Raw genomic sequence first — 24,673 nt, forward strand, 5'->3', positions numbered from 1 at the left:
TATAATATGTTATATAAATGTATTGTACATTTCAAGTGTTTGGCTTCTCATGTGATGCACAGCTTCATACATTATAGGCCATTTTTAAAATTCAGCTTGTTCACCTTTGCAACACAGACAGCAGACTTATCCAGCGCTAGGCTATATAATGTTTAAAACTGGCTTGTTTTGGTAAATAATCAGATTTATTACCTATGAATGAATGGATTCCAAAATAACTTAGAAAATTGACCTTTCCACCCTTTTTTGGTTGCCAACAGCCAATTGATTGATTGACTGTGTGCATTTTAATGAGAAAGTACAAAGGACATGACGTTAATGCTTGTCCCCAAGTGTCTCGGCTCAGTGCCTCTCTTTCCTGTTGTGAGTGTGCGACACTAGCTAACATTAGCTTGGAAATGTTATCTGCTCATGTCAACAAATGACTGCACTCCCTGCACGACAAGTTAGTGACCACAACACATTTCATTTCAATTTTCTTTTTACTGGGACGAGTGGGCCGTCAAAAAAAAAAAAAAAAAAGAAATCCTAACATTTTTGGCTGTTGGTCCCTCTCTGTGTGCCTGGGTCATTTGGGGTGTGCTGAGTATGTAACAACAGATAAGTCCAGGGCGTCACACCGCTGCTGGTAGACCTTCCATGCATGCATGATTACGTCACTGCTACTCTCCCAGTTCATCCCATTCAAAACTACAAATTCTCTGGTGATGAAGGAGGGGCGGAGAGTGTCTTATTATTATCATGGTAATCTGGCAGTGTGGCACCATCACAACTTTTGCCTTGTGCTCAGGATGCTTTTGCATGTAGGCTACCTACCTATGGAATACTAAGATGTGAAGGACTTGACTGCGGATCAAATATCAGCCATGCCATTAGGATTTTCTGGGTGTTGTGCATGAGACATCCCACAAACAGCAGTCCCATAGACTGACATTTGAGATGCAGAAAAATTAATTTAAATAGGCATCTGACAACTACAATTTCTGCAATATTCTGCAAATAAACAAATGTGTTGTTTCAGCTCTATCTGGGTCACAGAAGTAACATATAGGTAGGCCACAGGCACACATGAAATTTTGCTTTCAAAAGTATATTTGTAAGTAATAAATAAGAATGTAAAACACATATGGGCTATTTCTGCATTTTCCCCATTCTATTACAAAATCTAAATTTGCAATGCATTTGTTCAAGGGTAGGCCTACATGGCTTGCTGAGGAAACACAAGGATTTAAATCAAATTGCACTCATGACTGAATTATTTGCAACTCCATATAATATTGATAAAAAAATAAGAAGTAAATTGTGTGTCAACGTTTCAAGTAAAATGTGTTTTGCAACTTACATTTCCAACCGCGCAAATAACACCAGCACATTTCTGTGGCAAACAAATACTGTCTCTGCAGCACGACTTTCATGATGAGTTGGACAGGAAATGAAAAACACACACACAGTCTGTGCAATTCTGCCATGCCACACACACACACACACACACACACACACACACACACACACACACACACACACACACACACACACACACTCCCGTGAGAAACAGATGACATACAATTGCCTTTTTTTTTTCTACTGAGGGGGCCGTTGAATGTAGTTTGTTTCACGGTTCAAAGCCAGGACCGTATTTAAGAGAAGTTATCAAATTTGGCAACGACAACAACACCCCAAGTTCAACCACAACACACACCCAGATTCATCTCAGCCAATCAGAGGCCGGCTCTTTCTGTGTCAAACCAATCAGCTGCGGAGGAGGCGGGTCGCTCAGGCTGTTGCTAGGGCATGTCCCTGATGACTTTTATGCCGGCACGCCAATCAAATCGCTCCTTAGCGCTCTGAGCACGCTCATTGGTTAAGACACACCCTGAGAGCCCGCCTTCGGGCTTTTCTGATTGGTCAGAGATGCGATCACTCCCTTGGCTGAGTTTTAGTTAGGTGCTGTTGATACTGTAGTTTGGAGTCACCAAGACTCAGAAGTGAATATAGCAGCGTTCATACATCGCTCTGACACAGTTTTTAAAATCTCCATTCCATTATTTTATGACTTGTACATTAGTGTAAAGAGATTGTTTCTATTTTTTTTTATATATATATATAACGAGGCAACAACAGGATGGAACTTAATTCTCTTTTAATTCTGCTGGAGGCTGCAGAGTACTTGGAAAGAAGAGACAGAGGTATTTCAAGCTAAATTTACTAAGTTGACAGCATTTTTTCACACTCGCGATTATTTTTTATGTACGGCAGCTGGCTTCACCGTCTGTCATATGTGAAGTTTTAACGTGCCCCTGCCATAGTGCAGGTATGATGTCACTTTATAGACAATGGGGCTTAGACCAGACGATGGGTGCAAAACTGGACCTAGTAGCATAGCCTGTGCTAGAAGAGAGTAGCTGTAATCCATTATTTAAAGGATGTCATGTATTTATGTGCTGTGTTTGCAGTGTTGCTAATTCAAGGTGATCGGTATGTACACAAAAGAGTGTGTTTTTTCTTAATATGGGAAGAGGAATGACATTGAAAACAGTAGGCTGTATCACCAAGACAGATAAATATATGGTCACGTAATATTGACTGTAATATAAAGGCTTTACGGCGTTGTGTTGATGGAAATAGGAAGCTGTATGGATGTGTTTCCTCTTGAATTGACGTCTAGCTTCTGAAGCTGTTTTCGTGTTTCCCAGTTTACCCCGAACGACTCATTTTTGGCAGCTCACTTCTTCATCCTGGCAGACATAACACTAAATGAACTTAATTCATTTTTTTGTGTTGTTGTTGTTGTTTTGTGTGTCACTTATAGAGGCAGAACACGGCTATGCTTCTGTTTTACCGTTCAGTAGCGACTTCTCCAGAAAGAAAACGAAAGCCTCGCCAATTTCCAGAAAGACTCAGAACAATAGGTAAATATATTCCTTTTGCTTTTGTGTTGTGTTTGTGTCCATGCCAGCTCACATACATACACACACGCACGCACACATACACACTCACACACACACAAACACACACAGAGACACAGTATACGCACACGAACACACGGAGTATGGAGGAGAGCTTGTTTTCATGTACACTGCCATCTTTCGTGCTTGCCTGGGCTGGGCTCTCTGTTTTGGTCTCTCCAATAAACACTGCCACGCGTACACTGTCAACTCTTGCTGCTCCCTCTCTCCCCCCCTCTCTCTCTTTCTCTCTCTCTCTCTGTTTCACACACCTAAAAAAAAACAACAGTCGTGCACACATGCGCACGTAACCTTTCGTTTTTGTGCACCCTGTGTCTCACGCAACCCACCAGGCTTTCTTTCACCCGTGCCAAAAGCTTTGAAAGATTATATTTTCTTGCCATTTTCTTCATGTGGTTTGATTGATTCGGATGTGTGTGTCTTATGTAACTTTTACTGGGGTCCCATGTCCTGCACACACCCCACCTCCTACTTTCACACACAAACACACACACACACACACTGTGATCGAAGCAGATCTGAGTGTGCACTGGTTTTCATTCTCTCTTTTTGAAACTTTAACTAACACACATTCGTTCCCAGCTTGACCTCGTTTGCACTGTCAGTCATCAGCTGCTACAGACGCACAACAACATACACAGAATTACTTCTAACTAAGTAAATACATTGAAGTTTCAGTTTCGCTTTAGTCCTTTATGGACCAGCTGATTAAAGGTCATTTAAACATGGGCTTGCCTGGTTAATGCTGAAGTCCAAAAAAGGCCTATTCAGTGGGACGGACGCTAACAGGGCTGTTTTGTACATGATCTTTATCATCAATCAATCTGACAGTAATTTTCTTGACTGATCAATTGATTTGTTCACAGTTTTGTTTATGAAAAGGCCTTGTTTATCCAACCATCAGCCCAGAACAAGAGGATAGTCAAACATGCAAAATAAAAAAAATCTGTTTGAGGGGCTGAGACCCACATGACAATTCAAGTTAAATGTTTACCACAACAGAGATTAAGTTTCACCTCATTAGTAGGCTGATCCTATCAGCACTGGTCCATTGAGATGGCTGATACACCTGATGGGCCCTCACTGTGTTAGTGTAATGGAGGAGGGGGGGGGTTAAAGGGTTAGAGGGACACACCCTCACCAGGCATCCCCCCTTTTTTTCCCCCTCCCGAGTTCATACCCACTTACATCCCAGTCTACACACAATGTTTTCCCCCAGCCCTGTAATATCCATGCATTTTCTCACTAGAAACATTTGCACGATGTGTCAGCCACGAGTGTAATTCCCCAAAACAGTAGCACGTCAAAGATCTGATGATGAAAGAAACGAAAACGAAAAAAAAAAGAAACATTTCCTGTTGGCTAATATTAGTTTAAGGAAGCACAGGGAGTAAGATTTCCCCAGTAATGAGTCTTGCAGTTACATCATTACGTTGACCTGCAGTATCACTTTTGGAATTACTCCCGCTCTCGTACAGTTTTGTAAATGTGAACGTTTATTTTAATCATATTGAAAATGACCCCTGCTCCACATTCCTTTGATATAATCTCAAACGGCACCAACATAAGCAAGTGTGTGTGCATGGGTGAGGGGCGTGTGTGTGTGTGGAGATGTGGCAGGTGGGTGTGGTGGCTAAAACAGACCCATACACTCTGACTCAGTGGGCCTCACGCACCAGATCTGCTTTTCCCTCCTTTTTCTCGTGACCGTGAAAAAAAGAGTAGGGGGCACATTTCCCAGCTCTCGTTATACTTACTCTTACAGTTTTTTTAAAAAGCATCAACAGGATGGTGTGGTGAGGGGGGGGTAGTGAAGTAAAAACATGTTTGAACTTCAACCAATTTTTTTTTACAGAAGCTGGCTCTAAGTTAAAAAAAAAAGGACCAGTGCTTGCTTTTGTTTTTCCGTTGCATCAACAACTGCTGTGTTACAGTGTTTGATATCAGGATCAAATCTCCAAATTAAACAGTTGACAAGTTTTTTTTTTGTTTTTTGTTTTTTGCAATGGTGCAATATGTAGGGCATGTGCAAAAAAAAACACACACCCTATTTCAGCACCGAGAAAAGAAGAAAAGAAGAAACCCTGGTGGAGTTTCCTTGTTTCCATGTTGGCTCTGGTTTAATCAAAACACTTGTACAAAAAACAAAAAAAAAGAGAGCTGAAATTTTATCATTAGTTTTCCTGCTTCACTTCTCTGTAACATTAAATATGAAATTAGAAAAAGCCTCTCAAAATGTCTCTGCATCATTGAAATCTGTGGTAAATTACACATGGCGTGCCGCTGCAGCGTCACCGGCCATAAGGAGATGCAGGGTCATTTACGGGTGTAGTTTATGACATCAGATGACACGGTCCTTTGCATGCCACGCCGTGCTTTTTACATAAGGTGTGCATTAACCTCCAGGGCTGCGTGCCTTAAATGTTGCTGTACGACTTCCTGGTTGTGCCCTGGGCTTCGACTGGGACGTTCCCTCGGTTTTTTAGAAACTTCCTCCCTGATGGATGAAAGCTCTTTGTTGGCCTTTTTGGAATCAGGTTATTAGCAGCAGTGCAACATCCTGTGCTCTCTCTTGAATGATTTTGTACAGGCGCCACTTTTTCCCCCTTAGTTGCACGGTCAACTGTAAACCCACCCCCTGTTTTTTTTTTTTTTTTCCTTTTTCAGAGTAAGTAGTGTTGCTGTGCAGATGCCCTGGCCTTCTCCTCCAGCAGCACAGCTGTGTGTGAACCGCTGCCTCACAAATTCAAGGGCTCTCGAAACTGTGGAAAATCTGAAAGGGCCTTGTTGTCAGTCTGGCCCCTTTTGTTGTTGCTGTTTTTGTTTTTATTGCTGTGGTATCCATGACGGTCTCATGAACAGAGGGCCTGTTTCAGAGGGACTGCAGTGCCCTCGCTGCTCCCCCGGCTGCGCACCATAATAGAGGCTCTCCTCGTGGGATAGCCCACATGCTGAGGAATTCTGCAGCGTCTCGGCCCCTCCAGACGTCTGGGTGTGTTTTTATCCCGTGTCCAGCCGGCGTGCAGCAACAACAACAGCCGTGCGTGCATGCTGTTTGTATGTGTGCTGCTGCTGGGTGGGCAGGGGAGCGAGTTAGGGGGTTATGCAGTGTCACAGATACTGCTCTCTCTCTCTCTCTCTCTCTCTGGGACATTTTTGCCCCATTGCTCCTTGCTCTCTGACAGATGTCACACAGATATGGAAAAAGCACGGATTGTCGGTCGTGGGTGTGTGTCTATTTCCAGAATGTGTGACCAAGTTTCGGCATGTCTGTGCCCTTAATTCACCAAAACCAGAATGAATATGCAACAGATAAGGCCTGTTCCAGCGTCGTACAATAATCGTCCTGTGTATCTCCAGCAGTCAGAAGCCCCCAGAGCAACCTGGAGGCAGAGAACAGGAAAAAGCAGAGGAAAAGGCCCTCCTTTGATGTCTTGACACATTTTTACTTGAACGTTTCTCAGATCTGCTGTTACTTGGCACCGTCTCCCAACAACATCTTTCTCTAATCTCTCTTACATTCAGATCAGAACATTTACAAACCCAGCCTCTCGCATCGGGATTATTTTGTTACAACCCGTCCCGACTCTTGAAGTTTGTGTAAAACTTTTTTTTTTCTTTTTTTTTTGTGCTCGCCATCTTGACATTAATCTTTGCCTTTTTTTGTCTGTTTGTCTTTTCAGATCGTCGCACAACGAGCTGGAGAAACACAGGTAATGTGACCAACCGTGTCTGTCTGTCTCTGTTCATGCATGCATATCTGTACCATTGAATTCCTAACATACACACAGACAGTTTTTTTTAGGTGAGGGGATGATGCAGGCTGCAGGTCAACGTCATATAGACATATTTCTCTCAGTCAAAAAGGCACCAGATCAGATCAGGGGTCGTCTTCAAAGAGGCACAGATTGAATCAATTAATTCCTCGTGTCTGAAAGTGGATAATAAGCTGATTTCAAAGAGCAGCTTCATGTTGATTAGATCTGTCTCTGTTTCACGGATGAAACTCGTTACCTTGTATGGAAGGGGAATCCTGTCAGTAATGTGATAATCCTGAGCGTATAGGCCGGGTGAATCTGGCCCCTCTGGCTGTCATTTTTCCAGAAGTGAGAGGGCCACAGACAACACACACACACACACACACACACACATACGGTGATCCCGCTCTAGTATTCCCAGCATGCACCTAACTGCAACTCTTCCTTCGGGGTACAGCACCCAGCTTATGGTGATGTGATACCCTGGCTTGTTAAAGGCCCAGACGTCTGTTTAACAGGGGAAGTGACTTCACTGATCACTGAAAAGGGGCAAACACCCTCTATTTGATACACAAAACCTACTGTAGCCCCCCCCCTTTGTTGTTGTTGTTGTTGTTGTTGTATCAAGGTCAGCCAAATTGACTCTCACAAAAAAAAAAACGCCTGCCCGAGAGGATTTAGGAAACAGCTGATGTGACTATCAGCATGTGAGCAGAGGCTGAGATGGGTGTGTCGGGCAGCGTGTGTGCGTGACACTCTGTCACCCACATGGAGGGATTGGGGTTTGCCAGTCACATGTCTGAGAGTGAGTAATGGATGTGTGTGTAGAGCAGAGAGAGAGAGAGGGAGACAAGTGCAGACATATTCCTCTCTCTGACCCGAGACTCTGAGGAGGAGCAGCCCCCCCCCCCCCCCCTCCCCCTCCTCCCCTCCCCACCCCACCCGGTTGATTACACTGCAGGTGTTGTTGAGACACAACAGTTACCTCACCATCCGATGACGGGGGGTGTGGTTGCTTACGAACGGAGTGACGTCCAGTCAAACTGACAGATTGCAATTGCCAGTAAAGTCTTCCATAATCGCTTTACTCACTTCCCCTTGTCATCACTTACAGCCACACAGTTTCTGAAAAAGACGTTTTTTTTTTTTGAAATCCACTCCTGCAGTGTCATGGCCGTCATGTTACAACGTGACCTCTGTCACGTATTCAGTAGTATTTTTGGTTGTGTCGTAATGCTGTAAATAAACGATACTGCGCTTGCAACTCTGCAAGGCACACTGTCCTTAGTGATAAGTGATACTATATTTAAAAGTATCATCCCGCCTAGATTTGGTCTTTGTAATTGAAGACTTGTGGTGACAAGGTATCGCTGTGATCGTTTGCAACACAATGCGTCCTGATTCATTCCCTGTCTGAACCCGTGGCTTCAAATTACATATCATTACACCAACGTATAGGTGCGAAAAGATGAAACCAGTGTAGGTAGTGTATACTGAAGTAATCGATCTACTAAGAGGAAATTTGACCATTTATCAACCCCCTCAAGCTCCTCATAGAAAAGACTTTTGTGTTTTTTCTCACTTTTATTGAATATTTTCTGATTTTGGATGAAACACGTGATCTGAAGAAGTGACTTTATGTTATCAGATCTTGAAATTTAGCTTCTTTTTTTAAAAACACATCAGCAATTGAATGAAACCGAAAGCCAAAAAAAAAGAAACCCATTGGTATGCTACTGATTGGACCTGATCCAGCATTTACAGTGTCCTTGGTTGATCCCGTGCCTGTCTGCTGCTACAGAAAAAAAGCACCAGAAGTCCCCCGCCGTCCTGTCCAACCAGTTTTAATGACTGTGTGACTATCTGGATTCTCTCATTCCCTCGGATCTTCAAGCCTCTTTAATCTGCATCAGTCGCAGTATTGTTTCCTGAAGTTCGACGCCCCTCACGCCCTCAGATGCCACTTGAGGGAGGTGCTGTCGTTTGAGCCCTGACTCACTGTCTTTGTGTGGTCATGTGTTTTTTTTTTGTTTGTTTGTTTCATCCCTGTGTGGAACAGAGTAATCTGTCTACCGTATGTTCATGACGTAGATGAGGTGACTGGTGAATGTCAGGCTCAGAAACTGGAAGGTATCAACTCTATTGTCAATAGTTAAGTATAGGAGTTAATTGGGGTTGGTTCTTAGAGAAGGTGTAACTGGAATCTCTTGATTTTCAAGAATTTGCGCAAAATGCCAACACGAGCTTCGTCAGTTTAAGGTTCTGTTGCTTGATAACCAAAATTTCCAACACCAAAAAAAACCCTAATAACTTTATGATTGTGAGCAAAAACCGTCGTCCCGCCTCAAATCAAAATCAGCAAATGTTAATTTTTTTGCAACAACCTGATTTTCATTTCCAACCAAAACTTTTTTGGTTTTTACATCTGTGTCTTACATCACATTGATATCAATTCTATAACTTTCTTCAACAATCTTCTTTTAACAAAAGAAACTTTCTTTTAACAAAAGGAACCAAAGTGAAACTCAACAACTCAAAGATAAGCTACCACTGAAAAACTTTGAAAAAGTTGGATTTTTACTTTTTTTTTAAAATTTTAAATCAGCAACTGTCTGTTCACAAATAAGATTCATTTCTGGCCAGACATCCCAGCGTTTATTTTTCTTCTTCTCTACAAACACATTTTGTTTGGTGAATCATATAACAAAACACATTTCTATCCAGCATGCATGTCTAAGTGTTATTTAAAAGGGTTCAAACAATGTTTCTGTCCAAATATTGGACACCAGACTGACTTGCTGCTGTTCAGTGATCTCACGCTCGCTAAGGTATCTATAGTGAAACTGTCCTGTGGCTCGGGACAGCCACTCAGGAGACACCCTGCATATATTTGCGCCGTTATCGGAGCGAGACGTCTGGGCGGGTGCCAGCTTAGTCCCCCAGTGTCGTCCGTCCTGACACAACCTGCTTATCGGCTGCAGCTTGTGCACAGTCATGACAGCTCCGTATAGACCATCTCACCACCAGTGACTCTGCAAGTTTTTTTTTTTGTATTTCTATTTCCTCTCATCATTGCAGTGACACGGGATCATTGCTGCTGAGCATCAGCTTGAAATTTCTGTGAAAACCAAAATGCTACTGTGTGGTCGCCCTCTGATGGTATTGCTTCCTTCCCATTTCTGACTTCACCCGCCTGTGATCACGCTTCTTGACGGCTCGTCCATGCCACGAGTTTCCTGTTCTGGCGAAGCCCTGAGTGAGATGTTGCGAAACTAAAGACGTTTTTTTTTTTTGTTTGTTTCTCACACCATCACCTGTTTACAGGAAATCTGAGTCCAGTGGCGTAAGACCGGGGCCGCTTGAAAGTTTTCACTGCTTACCTCAGTTGAGAAAAAAAAAGGATTTACATGACTATTTTTATCTTTGCAAAACAACTCCCATGGCCCCGTCAGGTGCTCTCGGTTTCATTTCTGAGATTACTCAGGGGTTTGTAGCGTGATCTCAGCAAACTAAACGTGTTTGCAGACGGGCTGTATAGTATATCCCGCGCGCAGATAATGTGCAGCGACTGTGCGACACCTCTTGAACTTTTTAACTTTAAATTTACACACACTTCACGGACACAGGAGTGGGCTCTCAGTTTGTCACGGTCTAATCTTCTCTCTAATTAAATTTACTCTCCCAGTGTCCTCTACTCCCAGCTGTGATGAATGACTTATTTGGCTTTGAGGAACTCTTTCCCCTTGAGTGAAGCTCACCTACGTGTGTGTGTGTGTGTGTGTGTGTGTGTCTATAAGCCATGTCAGGCAGCAGCAGCAGCAGCAGCAGCAGCAGCTCACTGTGCTGTGTGAGTTATGGTGGTGGGAGGGAGAGCGTTTTGCTTCACCCCTGTGCCTTCTCCTCTTTGTCTCCAGAGACCACATCTGTTTTCTATGTTATCTTTTTTTCTCTCTTTATCCTAATTCTTGCCCCCCCCCCCCTCCTCCTACTCCCCATTTCACCTAAAAGTGTCTGAGTCAGCAGAAACCTGAGTCAGTTAAGGAGGAGAAAGGCAGCCCCCCCCCCCCTCCTCACAGAGGGGCCTTTATCATTCTGTACTGATCCTGATCCTGCCAAGACTCATGTGCGCCCGTCTTTACTCTTTTGAGGTGTAAATCTTCTTTTGTGACAGTGAGTTTGTGTGGAGGAGTTTTGAGGGGCACGTTAATCTGCATTTTAATGTGGATTGTAAACACACACACACACACACACACACACACACACACACACACACAGTTGGTAGTTAAGGTCATATCAAGTCCACATGCTGCTTTTAAATATGAATTCATCCCATCTCTAAAAAGAGGCTGCCTCATAAACAAAGACAGACTTAGACTTTGGGCTTTAATGTGGCCTTCATGTGCTCACATGATTGCACGTGACTTTTATACTTCACTTCCTCAAATGCCACACTGTCAGTTACATTCCTCACCTATGTGTGGTGACCTGGAGTCATTAGCCCTGCATGGGGGGGTTAATAAACCACGCTAATGAATGATGTGGCCTCATGTGTTGAGGCCCATGTTGTCATTTGTGGTTACATGTATTCAGTTACATGTGTTTTGTGTTTTTTTAACCATGATGTCAGCGGGTGTGGATTTGGGCTGTACCACGTAGATTATTTATATCCCGATAAAAATACATGATGTTTATTTACATCATTTGATACATCTGCGATTACGTTCCCTGAAATTGGTTTATATATATGACATAGGATTGTAAAACTGTATATCAAAACATCCCAGAGCCTAAAAGGGACATTTTCAAATAGTTCAAAACTCAAGAGTCTGAGTTTATTATTACATAAGAGAGAAAAAAAATCCTAATTTGGTCCAATAGAAGCAGATATAGGAGTTTCTGCCTTGAAACATGTCTCTTCATATCCTCTGTCATATTGCATAACTTTTACAAACTGTTACACATTTACTGAAGTCATTGTGGACGTAGCCTCAGGACACACTGAGCTGTAACTGCTGAGAGTCTGTGTGTGTCGTCTGTGTAGAATAAGAAACATGCTACAGCTGGAGGTCGGCAGCAGAGGTCACATGTGGAATTTCTCCACCCTGAGGTCGCTGGGCGCTGAGAGGTTCTTCAACTTTCTCAGGTCAAACCACGCTCGGCGCTGTCTGTGGACCAACGCGTTTGCACGGGGGGGGGGCACACAACGACGTGCAACTTGCTTTCCCGCACTCTGCTCAGGTGTCGCTGCTGCGGGGTGCAAAACCTGAGTATCTGTGTCAGTGAACTCACTTTTAGTGCCGCAAAGCAGCTGATGCTCATAAGAAAACAACAACAACAGCGTCAGGCGCACTTTAATAAGGTGTGTGCATGGCTTTCTTTTTAAAAAAAACAATTAAAGAAAGAAGTGAAAAGAGGGTGAGCGTGCTGACTGAACCATTCATGGTTTGGTGAAGAAGAGGAGGAGGAGGAGGTGGTGAAGAGAAGACATTCTTGAGCGTTGTGGAAGGGAGGGAAGTGCAGGCAGTATGGGACGTGGCTGCTCTATGTGTGTCGAGTCTGAAATTCAGGTCAGCAGAGTATGCACACATCCACTGGAATGCAGTGTTAAGTAAGAGAGGCGGTTGAGGGGGAAGAGTTTGTGGGCGGATGAGGGGGGGGGGGCGTCACAAAACTAGAAGACCGAGTATTACTTGAACACTGTACGGCTGCTGCAGCAGCACTTGGGCGCTGCTTGTTATGTTGGCAAGCAGGGGATCGCAAGCAAATACTTGTTTGCGTATGCACTGATAGAGCTGCAGGCGTCCTGTCATTCATAAATCTGTGTTTCCCTCTTGTTTTATTCCAATAACTTAAAGTAAAATGAAGGCAGCTCATCCACAGACACTCACGTCGATCGGACCCCACCTTTTTCTTTACTCCTCAGGAGTAAACAGCCAAACTTTTACAGTCAACACTGAGGCTGTTAATCATCGACAGGGGATTCATTATAAAAAAAAGCCGAGCTGGCCGTGTCGGGAGGGGGGAATGCGTTTGTTGAGCTCGCTGAACTTGTCTCTGCTAGTCCGTCCGACCTTTTTTGCAGATGTACCTTTCAGTTGCACGCAGCGGAAGGGAACTAATGTCAAGGTCTGTCATTTGACATTGCGTTGAAATTCAAAGATGCACAGCGAAGCTTTTCTTTACCCACCCCCTCCCTCCCTTCCTCTCCTCCCTTCTCCTCTCCCTCTCTCTCTGTTTGCTCGCACGCTCTGCTCTTTGTATTTGACATCTCTTTTTCTGTTGACACCGCCGTGAGCCTGCCGCGCTGAGGAAGGAATCCTGTAACGATCCATACGCTCACACGGGGGATTGTTTCAGCACATGAAAAAAAAGAAAGAAGCTTAATTACAAGGCATTCCCCAGCACCAGCACACCCAGTGGAAATTCCAGTTAGTTCTGTGGGAATGCCACTACAACGAGTGAACAACAAACTGCCTAATTTTTGCAAGTTTCCTGTTGTTAAATCACCGGTTGAGCACGCTCCCTCTTTTATTCAGAGTCATTCCACGGAGTTAGTGTAACGAGGCCCCTCCCTCTGTCTGAGCCAGGCTTGTTGTGGTGGTGTGTTCAAGTTTCTGTTTGCATGGGAGAGCAGAGTCATGTGAGAGTGAGCTCCATGTCAGGACAACGTGTCCACGGCGGACTCACTCGGATCCCTCTGTGTCGCCTCGCGGATGTGGCAGCGGGTGGGCGTGGCATGGCGAGTGACAGAACACAAACAAACACGCAGCTCGTCCCAGACGACTGACATTTTGTCTCGGCGTGATAAAAGCCTCTTGTGCGTCTGTGTTTGTCTCATGTCTCGCTGGCGTGGGCAGCGTGGCAAACCACCGCAGCCGCTTTCACATGAGCTGCTTCAACGCCGTCTTGTTTTTCTGCCGTCTCGAGACGCCACATCAGATCTGTGTTAAATGTAAACAGGTTCAGGGCAGGGCTGCTAGGGTGACAGTGAGACTGATGAAGTGGGCTGCTGAAAGGCCCAGTGTGTGTGTGTGTGTTAGTTGTGTTTGTTGGCTGGCCCCTGGGTAAGGCCCCTCACCACCTCCAACCTCCCTCCTCCTCCTCCATCTGCCCCGTCCTCCCCTGAAACCTGTCAGCCAGATGTGGAGCCACTCCACTGGCAACCCCAAATTCCACCACCTCACCATGGTGATCCACACTCACACGCAACGCCCCCCCCCCTCCCCACACACTTTCACTACACATAACAGGCACAACCATTCTGCTTTAAAACATTTTGTGGGTCTTTTAAAAAATAAAAAAATCTTTTTTGTTATAGAATCAACATCTTTAAAGTGTAAAACTATTGTCTGTACAGGATACACACCCACACACACATATATCAATAATACTTTTGGAGAAATAAAGAAACTTCTTCTGTAATTCTGCTGCAGTTACAACTTCTTGTAGTTTTGGCTGTGATTCCTATCGGTAAAGATAAGAAGTTTAATGGGAGTAAGAAACATGAGTAGCCAGGTCAAGTCGGCCGAGCTTATTTGGGAGTGAAAACAAAGGCAAATGGTCAAAATATGAGCCGAGCGAACTTCCTGGTTTAACCAGACCACTTCATTTGGAAGTAAAACTGACAGACTTCATCATAATTGTCGGGAATAATCCCTTGATTGCTGTGGAAAACACAGAGGGCTGGATATTTCCAGATCAATCTGCACTGCTACTGTAATGGAAATGTAACTATAGATATCCATTGTAAAGAGCTGGATTTATCCTTTAAGGCCGTAAAACACAGATTAGATGACTGCATTTTGAGTATAGATCTGCATGGTTGTGGAGCAGGTCATCTAGTGCATCCTCCATGCTGTCGTCTTATGGGCTCAAGTCAAAACGACACCACAGGCCTGGTATTGCATTTTATTCTTTTTTCTCCCTCGTTTCCTTAAACCCAACAGGGAGCACACTGACTCAGCCCCGGCAGCGAGAGGAAACATTGCAGTGGTGTCTCCTGATGACCTCTGACCTCTTAGTTTAGCGGGTTTGGCTCGGTGCCAGACAAGCCACTCGGTCCTCCTGAGCGTACGGGGTTGAGGAATGCGCTCGGATGCAGCGAGCTCATTAAACGGTGCAGTGAGTGAAGGTCCGTTGTTTGCACTGGCTCGCCTTCTCAGGCCCTGCAGCTCTTTGTGTGCCCGGAGATTGGCGATCCCAGAGCGCTGGACACTCACAAGGACTCGCTAATGTCACCAGGGCAGAACTGTGATGTGTGTGTGTGTGTGTGGACACTCACACAGGCTGCCGTAGATACTCTGCGCACCTCTGACTTAGACACTCTCATGCTTGTTCTTGTGTGATCAGATCTGTGAGAAAAAAAGGCCCCGGTCTGTACCCACTAACCTCTGAGCGTAGAGTCAGCAGTTTAAATAGCTTGTTCCAGTTTCGGCTGAGCAAAAGTTCCTTTTTTTTTTATTTTTTCCTCCGTCTTTGCTTTGTTTTGGCACCCAGCCCCTGATGGAGGAGGGGGAAGGGAGGAGGAGGAGAGGAGAGGGGAGGGTGGAGGCCAGAGATCAGACACTAATCATCCCGTGGTACTCTGCACGTGAGAACGGTCAGGTGGTCACTCTCCTGCAGCCGTGACTCCGGGGCAAACCAAATGGCAGATTTACTGTTAAATCCTCAAATGCAGAGAAATGACTGTTGCAGAAATGTTGTTTTCCGCTGCCAGCGGAGCGTGATATTGCTGTTCTTCAACACCGCACACACTGTGCACCGATGTTCACACTTTGCCGACAGACAAACCAGAAGTCTACCTTAATCCCTTATGTGCCCCTCTCTCTGCACCGACAGCTCTCACACTGTGACACGATTCATGAGGGGAATATCAAAGAGGGGGTGGGGTGGGGTGGCTATTTCCAAACCCAGACAAATTAGAAAATTTGACGTGATTCAGAACCACGCGGACTGTCTGCTCTCTGTCAACGTTCACGTTTTCGCCTGGTGCTGCTGCACTTCGCACGGCTCTTGGAGGCGATCTGATAAACATTGCGTGACCGGGGCTTGGCTGAGGAATAACAAACGTGAGTGAGTGAGTGAGTGAGGGAGGGTCCCGACTCCAAATCAGCTGTGCGCTCTTGAAGAAAAATAGTGAGCGTCTCTGTCTCGCAGCAGGGGAACACGTGCTGCTGGGAGGGAGCTGTCAGGCACACACACACACACACACACACACACACACACACACACTGCAAAGTTTAACCAGGTCATGTCTTATCAATATGCATCAGACACATGAAGCTTTTCTTGGGCAGGGTCACAGTGAGGTTAGATAGAAGAGGAAGATGCACTTCAATTAGACGCACGACGCGGGACAACAGAGCTCTGCTCAGTAACTGAAATGAGAGTGGATTATTATCAACATTCAAGAGGAGCTGGTTTGATGTGAAGCCAAGAGCTACTTTTAAATATATTTACTCACTCACTGTTGAGTTTGAAACGGTCCAAAAGCAACACATCAAGGAACAAATAGTCACAACCAGACATTTACTGTCACAGTTAGGCCGTATTTTATGATGTAGTGTTACATTCTAGGAAATATGTTTATTTCCTTTTACAGATGATAGATGGGAAAGCAAAGCTGGTTAGCCTAGCTTAGCATTAAGACTAGAAACAGGGGGAAACAGCTAGCCATCTCTCCTGAAAACCTTCAACAGAAACACCTAAGTGTAGTATTTTTGACACTCTCGTCTCCCATAGTTTATTAGTCAGTTAACATTGCCAACAAAAACAATGCTCTTAGCGATGGGCTTCTCCCAAAAAGGTGGGTACGGTTTGCCTGTAGGTCGTAGGTGGTGGATCTGAGGGGTCTTGTTATTTTAAATGTGGTCGAGGGGCACATCTGTGCACACTACAGCCCCCGTGCATGCCAGGTAAAATATGTGGTGGGTTTACAGGTGGGGCCTGGGATGAATGAGCGAGGAAGAAAAAGAGTTTTTTCTTGGGGAGGTGGAAAGGTGGGGTGTTCAGGCTGGATATTCCGGGGAACGCCTTGTTTTTGTTTTTCATTACAAGAGAGGGAGCAGGGAAGGTGGGGGGGGGGGGGTGCAAGATGGTTGCCCATTGGCTCAAGTTACCCTTTGGATGATGTGTATGGAGTGCTGCCTGGTGCAGCTGAGCACACTGCGCTCAAAGAGCCCTTTTTTCAACGCGAGGGAAAGTATCCACTCGCTCGGACCCGCACTCCCTTCCAAAACACCCTCCTCCCCCTCCTCCTCCCCCGCCCTGTGCTGCTGCTGCTGCTGCAGACCCCCTGCCCCCCCACCCCCCACCCCAGCTCCTTCCTGCCTGCTTCCCCCTGGCTGGACTCCAAGTGCTTCATGTGGCTGGACTGGGGCAGGTTGGAGCCCCCTCCCCACCCCCCCTCTGTCCTCAGAAGACACTTGTTTTCCAGTGGGATGAGGGTGTGTTGGTGTTGGCAGGGTGGAGCAGAGGGGTGGATGGGGTTGAGCGGATGGCGGAGGGGGGGGCAGCCCCCTGGGAGAGCAGGAAATAAAAGAACCAGTGCACTTTCACACGCCCTTTTATTTTGGAAACGCCCGTGTGCACCTGTAGAGGTAGAGACAGATGAAATGATTCAGTTCAAATTTGCATCAAATATCAGGCCTGTTTTTTTTTTTATTAACTACAATCAAATCCCTGAAAATTAAAAATGCATTTATCATTTGGGAATAAGGATTATGATGTCCACAGGCCGTCTCCGGCAAACCTCTAAATGAAACAGACGGCGCTAGTGAGAGGGTCTTAGTTTACGTGAAAAACACAGGTGACGCCCTTCCTGAAAAACGAAAAAAAACAAAACAAGGGAAAAGACTGTGTGCATGTGTGAGGAGTGTGTTCTCGTGCACTAGCTGTGGTCTCTGCGGGCTTCTGTAGCCAGCCCCCAGAGAGCTTCATGTCTCTGATTAGGTTTATTGTGGTCGCAGCGATGGCCAGCGGAGACCTCGCATTGTTGGGAGTTTGTTTACCGTTCAGCCGGAGTTAGCCAAAGGAACGGGAGAAAAAGGGGGTGGAAGGCTAGCTCAGAACAAAGAAACGGTTCATGGACTAGCTTGACTAATGGAGGATTGAAAGGCCTTTATGAGCAAATTTGAATGGACCGAGGACAGAGAGGGGAGGTGATCTGCTGCTAAAAATGTTGCCAGTAAAAGCAGCCCTTTTGAATTGATGTACAATATCCATACAGAGTCAAAGAGATTAGCTCTGCCTTGTCGTCGTCGTCGTCGTCGCTATCACTGAATCCAACATCCAGTGGCTGCTCCAGGGTTGCTGGCCTGTAGGGCTTTGGCAGCGATGCAGTCTTTTCTTGTGGGGGGTGGAGGGGTGGAGGGGTCAGAGAGAGTACGTGTCATCAGTTCAGCCATCAGAGCCATGAGAAACTTCTTGTGGTCAGTAATGATTTTTGCACCTGGCGACAGCGGCTTGAAGGACTTCGGCCTCAGTTTTAGGGAACGTTTCCAGTGCATGGGCCTGAACACATGCGATGGCAACACACTCCAGGACAGTGCGCGGTTGTCAAGACGCCAGTGTGTTGCACTTAAGTCTCCAGCATTGGTTACCATGAGTAGATTGTTTGCGCAATGTTTGTGCAGTATGTAAATAAGACGACAACGTTTACAAAATGCAGTCAGACAGACTGGGTTGTTTTAGCATTGCGTGAGTATATGACCATTCCTCTCTCGTGCTGGCTTCCTTTGGATTTGTCTGGATTCATTAATTGTAGTTATTCTGACCTTCTTTGCTGGCTGATTGAATATCTCATCAGAAATCATTGGTTAGTGGAGATAAAGTTGTGTATTTCCTGGTTTCACAGTGTTGATATACTGCAGTGTAGTCAAGGTGGATGAGGACGTTTGCATCGCAGAATAACAAGGATATAGTCTACATCGTTATAAAGGGATTTGACAGTGGGTTTTTTCGCCGGAGCCTTTGCAAGCTTTGAACGTGTGCAACCTGTAATACGAGTCACCCTCTCAATACAGCGGCGTTTCACAGTCAAACTCAAAGTCACACCTTAAAACCACTCCTGCGCAGCATCACCACCATCCTGTTGACGGTGTCGTTTTTTAATCAGCATTCTCACTACTATGCTATGTTTCCCAGTGCAAGAAAAGAGAAGGAAATGAAAGTAATGTGCAGAACATGTTTTTCTCTGCCTTTCAGGGATGTGTGGATTAGAAGCTCTTGTCAGTCTTGTTTGTGTGGGCACCTTCTCGCTCTCCTGCTGGTGGACGTGTGCTTGCTGACTCACCTTGTGTGTGTGTGTGTGTGTGTGTGTGTGTGTGTGTGTTTGCAGACGTGCCAAACTACGGCTGTACTTGGAGCAGTTGAAGAAGCTGGTGCCTTTGGGTCCAGACAGCACGAGACACACCACACTGAGCTTGCTGAAAAGGGCCAAGATGCACATCAAGGTACCAACGCAGAATTATGAAGAGAATAAAAGCCGCCCCGGGCAGGCTGCGTTCACAACCTGCTTGAAAAAAACAAAACAAGAAACTGTTTTAACATATTTTCAACAGGAATCATTGAAAGATAAAATTGATCTTGTTTGTCCCGTTTATTGAACCTCCAAAGCAACAAACTCATGCTCCACTCCTCCCATTTCTTCAAGCTGTTTGGTTTTGCCTCCTTTAAGTGCTACATTGTTTTCTAATCTTTCAATCAAAGCGGTTCAGAGCCTGCTGGAAAAAATTGCTCCCAAGACTGAAAGAGCGGGGGGGGAGAGTGAACAGAGTGGGATATACAGGACATTTAGTGTCTGATCTTCAGATATGTGAGAGGAGATAATTGGATGTTCAGTTTGTTTAAGACCAGCTCTTCCTCCACGGTTCATTAACCGTTTCAGCTCAGCGGTTTACTCAGCAGAGAGAGCTCCTATTAAAAAAAAACAAAAAAAAAAACGCTCCAGAGCCGAATATCGTTTGATTTCTTGACCTTGCCGTGTGGAAGATGAGCTGTAAATGTGAGCACAGCTCAGGACACGCTGTACTGATGTGGCTGTTTACAAGCAGCAACAGTGTGGTCGGTGGAAAATCCAGACATAGCAAGTTTTTAACCCTTCATTTCCTGTTTGTCTCTGCAAAGTCCTCTGCACTGCTCAAGACGACCTGCGCTGATTCTCGTCACGGCGTGGTGTCTTCTCGTATCGCGGAGGGGCCGCATGAGACTCGCTCCGCTTTGATTCACCACCGAAAACTTTCATATACAAATGGGTGCAAAATCATTTCCCACACTGAGTCAGACTTTTACTGGAGCTCAGGGTTTATTTTTACTTTCTAACCTTCAAGCCTCACACAGTCACTTCCCTGCTACAATGTTCAAATGTTGTTGTCAAATACGCTCCTTCGTAACCGTGGCAGAGACGAGACTGGCACAAGATGACAGAAAACCAAACTGGTTTCATAAGCTCTCACGTATAGATTATTATAGATATGATCAGTGACAGTATCTCTGGGACATGATGTGAATCGATATGGCACTGATTCTAACATAATACTATATTATTATAACATCACAAAGGAAAGAATTAAAAAAACTTTTTTTTATGTGAAGACAAAATGACAGCTTTTATTATTGTTGGCCTGTATGTACAGTATATATAATATTTTTTACTGTGTTTTCTTTGCTTAAGGCAATAAGAATATTATGTTGTGCGCTGTAATTACTTGTCTTTGTTTATGTTTTTACTGGCAAATGCTTGAAATAATAACTTGAGAGAGAGAGAGAAAGTTTTTTTCCTTTTACTAACCACATTTTCCCAGTCATGCAAAAATATATCACAAGAAAAAGGGAAATAAAATCTCCCCAGTGACCTTAAGGGGGAACTTGTAGATTTTTTTTTCGTAATTCAAATTTTTATTTCTTTTGGGTGAGATCATAGACACACAGGGAGATCTATACAAGAATAGGCACAAAACAAAAATTATAATCCACCATAAAAATAGATGATGACTTGAAATGACTTAACCTGAGTATTGCTTGGAATACAATAATCATACAGGTGTGTTGGTGAATCAGAGACTGGAGATGGAGGTTGCTCTGGCTGATTGGTGTTGTGTTTTGTGTCTCCCTGCAGAAGCTGGAGGAGCAGGACAGGAAGGCTTTGAATGTGAAGGAGCAGCTGCAGCGAGAGCACCGCTACCTCAAACGCCGCCTGGAGCAGCTCTCTGTGTCGGGGTCTGTGGAGCGAATCCGTACCGACAGCATGGGCTCCACCATCTCCACCGACTCTGAGCAAGGTGCGTCGCCTTTAAATTATAGGAATTTGAATTCTGTTACCAGTGATGTTAACATCCACATCCATGCTCTACTGTGCACTCTGATATATGGACACTCACGGACGTGTCATGGTTGGACCTTTTGTCTCACTACAGCATTAATGTAAATAATATGTAGCTCGTCTCTCCCTCGGATGCAAATCATTAACGACCAAGGTGTGGCCTCGACACGTACGCTGGCCGTAAACCCTAAAGCTGCCTCTATTTGCAAATCATTTTCTCAACACAACACCGTTGTTGCAGTCATCTCTGTCAGAGCTGTTTGGTTGTTTGCGCTCCTCCCCCTCCTCCACTGATAAAATCGCAGCCACAGGATTATTAGCCCCGGCCTTGTTTGCAGGTGATGCCCCTGAGGGTTAAAGGTTAATACCACAAATTGCAGATGGAGAAATGTAGCTTTCGCTTTTTAGCCGGCGCTCACTGTGGCAGGACGTGTGGCGTAGGTAAAGCTCGGCAAGCTCTGTCACGTTTCATCTGCAGACATAAATATGGATACAATCTGTTATTTCTGGCTGGTTCTGTTTTGAACGCCGTCATCCTGAGACTGAAGTGCTGATCAGATGGTCGAATACTTAAACATGAGCTTCCAGGTGCATCTGGTGTCACGCACTCCCCTGAAATGCTTCATTCGGACTGTATGTTTACTAATCCTGGATGAGGTAAACACACTTGCAGTTGTTTATCAATGGATGGGGGATTAGCTGTGGGAGTACAAAGATCTGCCTGTTTGGTCAGAGTTAATGGCCGCCTGAATCTGGGTTTTAATCCACAGGCGCAGCGGGCTCCCCTAATAAATATGCCCCACGGTCGGGTGGAAATACACAGTTTTCTCTCTCTCGCTCTGTTTTTTAAACAGTACTGGAAATAAACCGTGTGTATTTTCCTTTCTTTTTCTTTTTTCTCGCGTGCAGAGGTGGACATCGAGGGCATGGAGTTCACCCCGGGCGAGGTGGACAGCGTGGACAGCATCAGCGACGGCGAGGAGGAGGAGGAGGAGGAGGAGGAGGACCACTACAGCCTCCAGAGCAGCTCCAGCGACACCAGCTACACAGCCACACATTCCCACAGACTGCAGCCGCACCACTGTTAAGACACCGATCCGTCTCCCCCCCCCCCCCAAAACCAGCTTCCTCATCCACGCTTTCCTCCCCCCCGCCCTCCCCCCCTCCACACACTCTCCCCCCCTCCCCGCGCTATCGCCAACGCCGCCCACTACCTACACCAGACCAGTCCACAACGGCGGTACGCCCTGAACCAGTTCCTCCTTTCCTGCCCCCCCCCCCCCTCACCCCCAGGCCTCTTCAGGAAGCACACGGGGCTGAAATGCCACTCAAGCCTTCCTGACCCCCCCAGCCCCTTGACCACTGACCCTACCTCACCCTACTGTATCCTGCCTGACCCCGCCCCCTCCTGACACGCCCTGCCCTCGTAACCCCCCCACCTGGTGTTGCCGCAGGCTCAGAGAGAGCAGAGAGTTGTGTTTCTTTTTAAACTGGGGACTTCTGTGGTGTGGTGGACAGCTCTGACTTGTTAATCAGCGTTTTGTAATGTATGTGTGTGTGTGTGTGTGTGTGTGTGTGTGCGTGCAGGAGAGAAAAACCAAGCAAGGGAGTTTAATAGAGGTCAAAAAACTAAATATAAGCTTCATGTCATCATCATGTGGCAATAATACACAGACAAGGCTTTGCACTGAGTAGGTGCTGTTAAAGCCAAAGCACTTCTGTTTGTTCGTTCTGCAATATATGCAACATCGGGACCTCGAAAGTAATTTTCAACACGCGGCATCTTCCTTTTACACAATGAGATTTACAGGAGTGGATATTGCAGATTTCCTGCTTGTTTCTTGAAATGTGTCGACTTCTTAAAAAAAAAAAAAAAAAAAAGGTCAATGCTTAAAGGAGGAGGATAGTTTCAAATTTTGGGGGAATTTGCTTTTTTTGTCTGCTGAGAGCTAGATGCGGAGATTGACACAAGTGTCATCTCTGTATATTGAGAATGAACCTAGGGAAAGATGAGTTAGCGTAGCTTAGCATGAAGACCAGAAATGTTACAACTTGTTTATTTAAATCCATGTGAGACTCTTCAGATGCTGTAAAACATGGTGTGTGGTGGATCATGGCCATGGAGTCAGGCACATTGACCCCCCTCCCCACAGAAAGACTGAAACTTTGGCTTGTTGTCCAGTATAAACAAACAAGATATGTTGTGAGATTTAGAAGTGGATTATTTCAGCTGTGGACAGAAGCAGCTTCTCTGTTTCCCTTTGTTTTCCATCATCTTATGCTAAACTAAGAAAAACTCCTGGCATGGCATCAATATTCTCATCTAACTCTCACCAAGAAAGCAAATAAGCCTTATTTCCCTAAAATAAGGAATTATTCTGTTCATTTTTCCACTTTTTAACACACACACACACACACACACACACACACATGCAGAGCTTCCTGCAACTGTGTCACCAAAGATAGGACTTTTACAATAACTACTCCTGTCCATAATTACACCTTCATGACCAAATGTGGCCAAACGCACGGCCCAAAGACAAACTGAAAAAGTGGCAGAGCTGAAGAAAGAGAAGAAAGAATGTAAATAGATGTACAGTTACTGTCCAAACCTTTGTGTCTCCCCTTCTCTGGTTGGGTTGCCTAACCACTACTCCACACTACTGACCACTACACTATACCACCCTATGGTGTGGATGGACTACTATGTCAAAGAGAGAACAAGAAAAAAGAAAAAAAGGAGCTGCCTCAAAACTAAAACTCTATTCCGTAAAAGATTGAGCTAAATCTTGCGTCTCAGTAGCTAATTGATGTAGCAATCAATACAAGAGGCTGGTGCTTCCTTTGGAGTGTTTAAATGACTCTGGTTGGACCATGAGGTGTCGTGGGAGACTTTTTTTTTTTCCTGTAGATGGCAGCGAGTGGGGGGACGGACAGAGAGCGGACCTGCAGAAAAAGGAGCATCCCTCCTTTTTCTTTGTTTTCTTCACTAATGGCTCCTTCTCTGTTCCCTCCCACTGCTACCGTCGAGCCACAATTTGAATTTCTCTCCAGCTCTGTTACTTTTTCATGCAGTGTTTTGATGTATGTTTTTGTCATTGTCGTTGTTTCCTGATTAACAAGTCAAAACTGCGAATGTGGGAAAAAAAAAAAGTTAAAACGATTTTTTTTTAAAAAAAGGGCCAGCTCTAATGATTTGTTCTCCGTAGAAGTGCTCGTTTTAGCTAACGTAGGAAACTAATCACACTCAGTTGAGCTTTTCATTTCTCTTAACAAAACTAATGACCTTCTTTTTTTCCTCTCTCTGCTAAATGTTACCTGTTTCCTGGAGCTTCTGGGCACTGCTGAAGACCAATGTAGATGAAAATCTCCTGTAACTTTGTCTATAACTTATGCACAATAGTCACTATTGACAGAGGAGGCGCTTGTGTTGCTCTCTGACCATTTGAATAATCGTTAGGCCTTAGTCTCTGGCAGTCTTTAGAGCTTGGCGTCCCGACTCTTCGACAAAATAATAAAAACAAACAAACAAACAAAAAAAAGACAAAAGGGGCCGATCCACTGCGGCAGGTCTGACCAAAAAATGAAAAAAAAGACTCAAAAGAAAACAAAATAAACTTGTATACAAA

The 24,673-nt window shown here is 45.1% G+C and overlaps 1 protein-coding gene across 1 annotated transcript; it reads left to right on the forward strand.

Moving 5' to 3' along the window:
* Positions 1-1,965: 1,965 nt before the first annotated feature.
* Positions 1,966-24,593, forward strand: mxd4 (MAX dimerization protein 4). Its single transcript, XM_085780480.1, has 6 exons — positions 1,966-2,186; positions 2,810-2,909; positions 6,650-6,679; positions 19,062-19,176; positions 20,841-21,003; positions 21,954-24,593. Exons 1-6 carry the CDS (start codon positions 2,123-2,125, stop codon positions 22,130-22,132), a joined length of 651 nt encoding a protein of 216 aa, XP_085636606.1. The 5' UTR covers positions 1,966-2,122; the 3' UTR covers positions 22,133-24,593.
* Positions 24,594-24,673: the final 80 nt, after the last annotated feature.

The sequence above is a fragment of the Trachurus japonicus genome, chromosome 1, assembly GCF_045865225.1.
Source record: "Trachurus japonicus isolate A0001 chromosome 1, Traja_1.0".
NCBI classification, from domain to species: domain Eukaryota; kingdom Metazoa; phylum Chordata; class Actinopteri; order Carangiformes; family Carangidae; genus Trachurus; species Trachurus japonicus.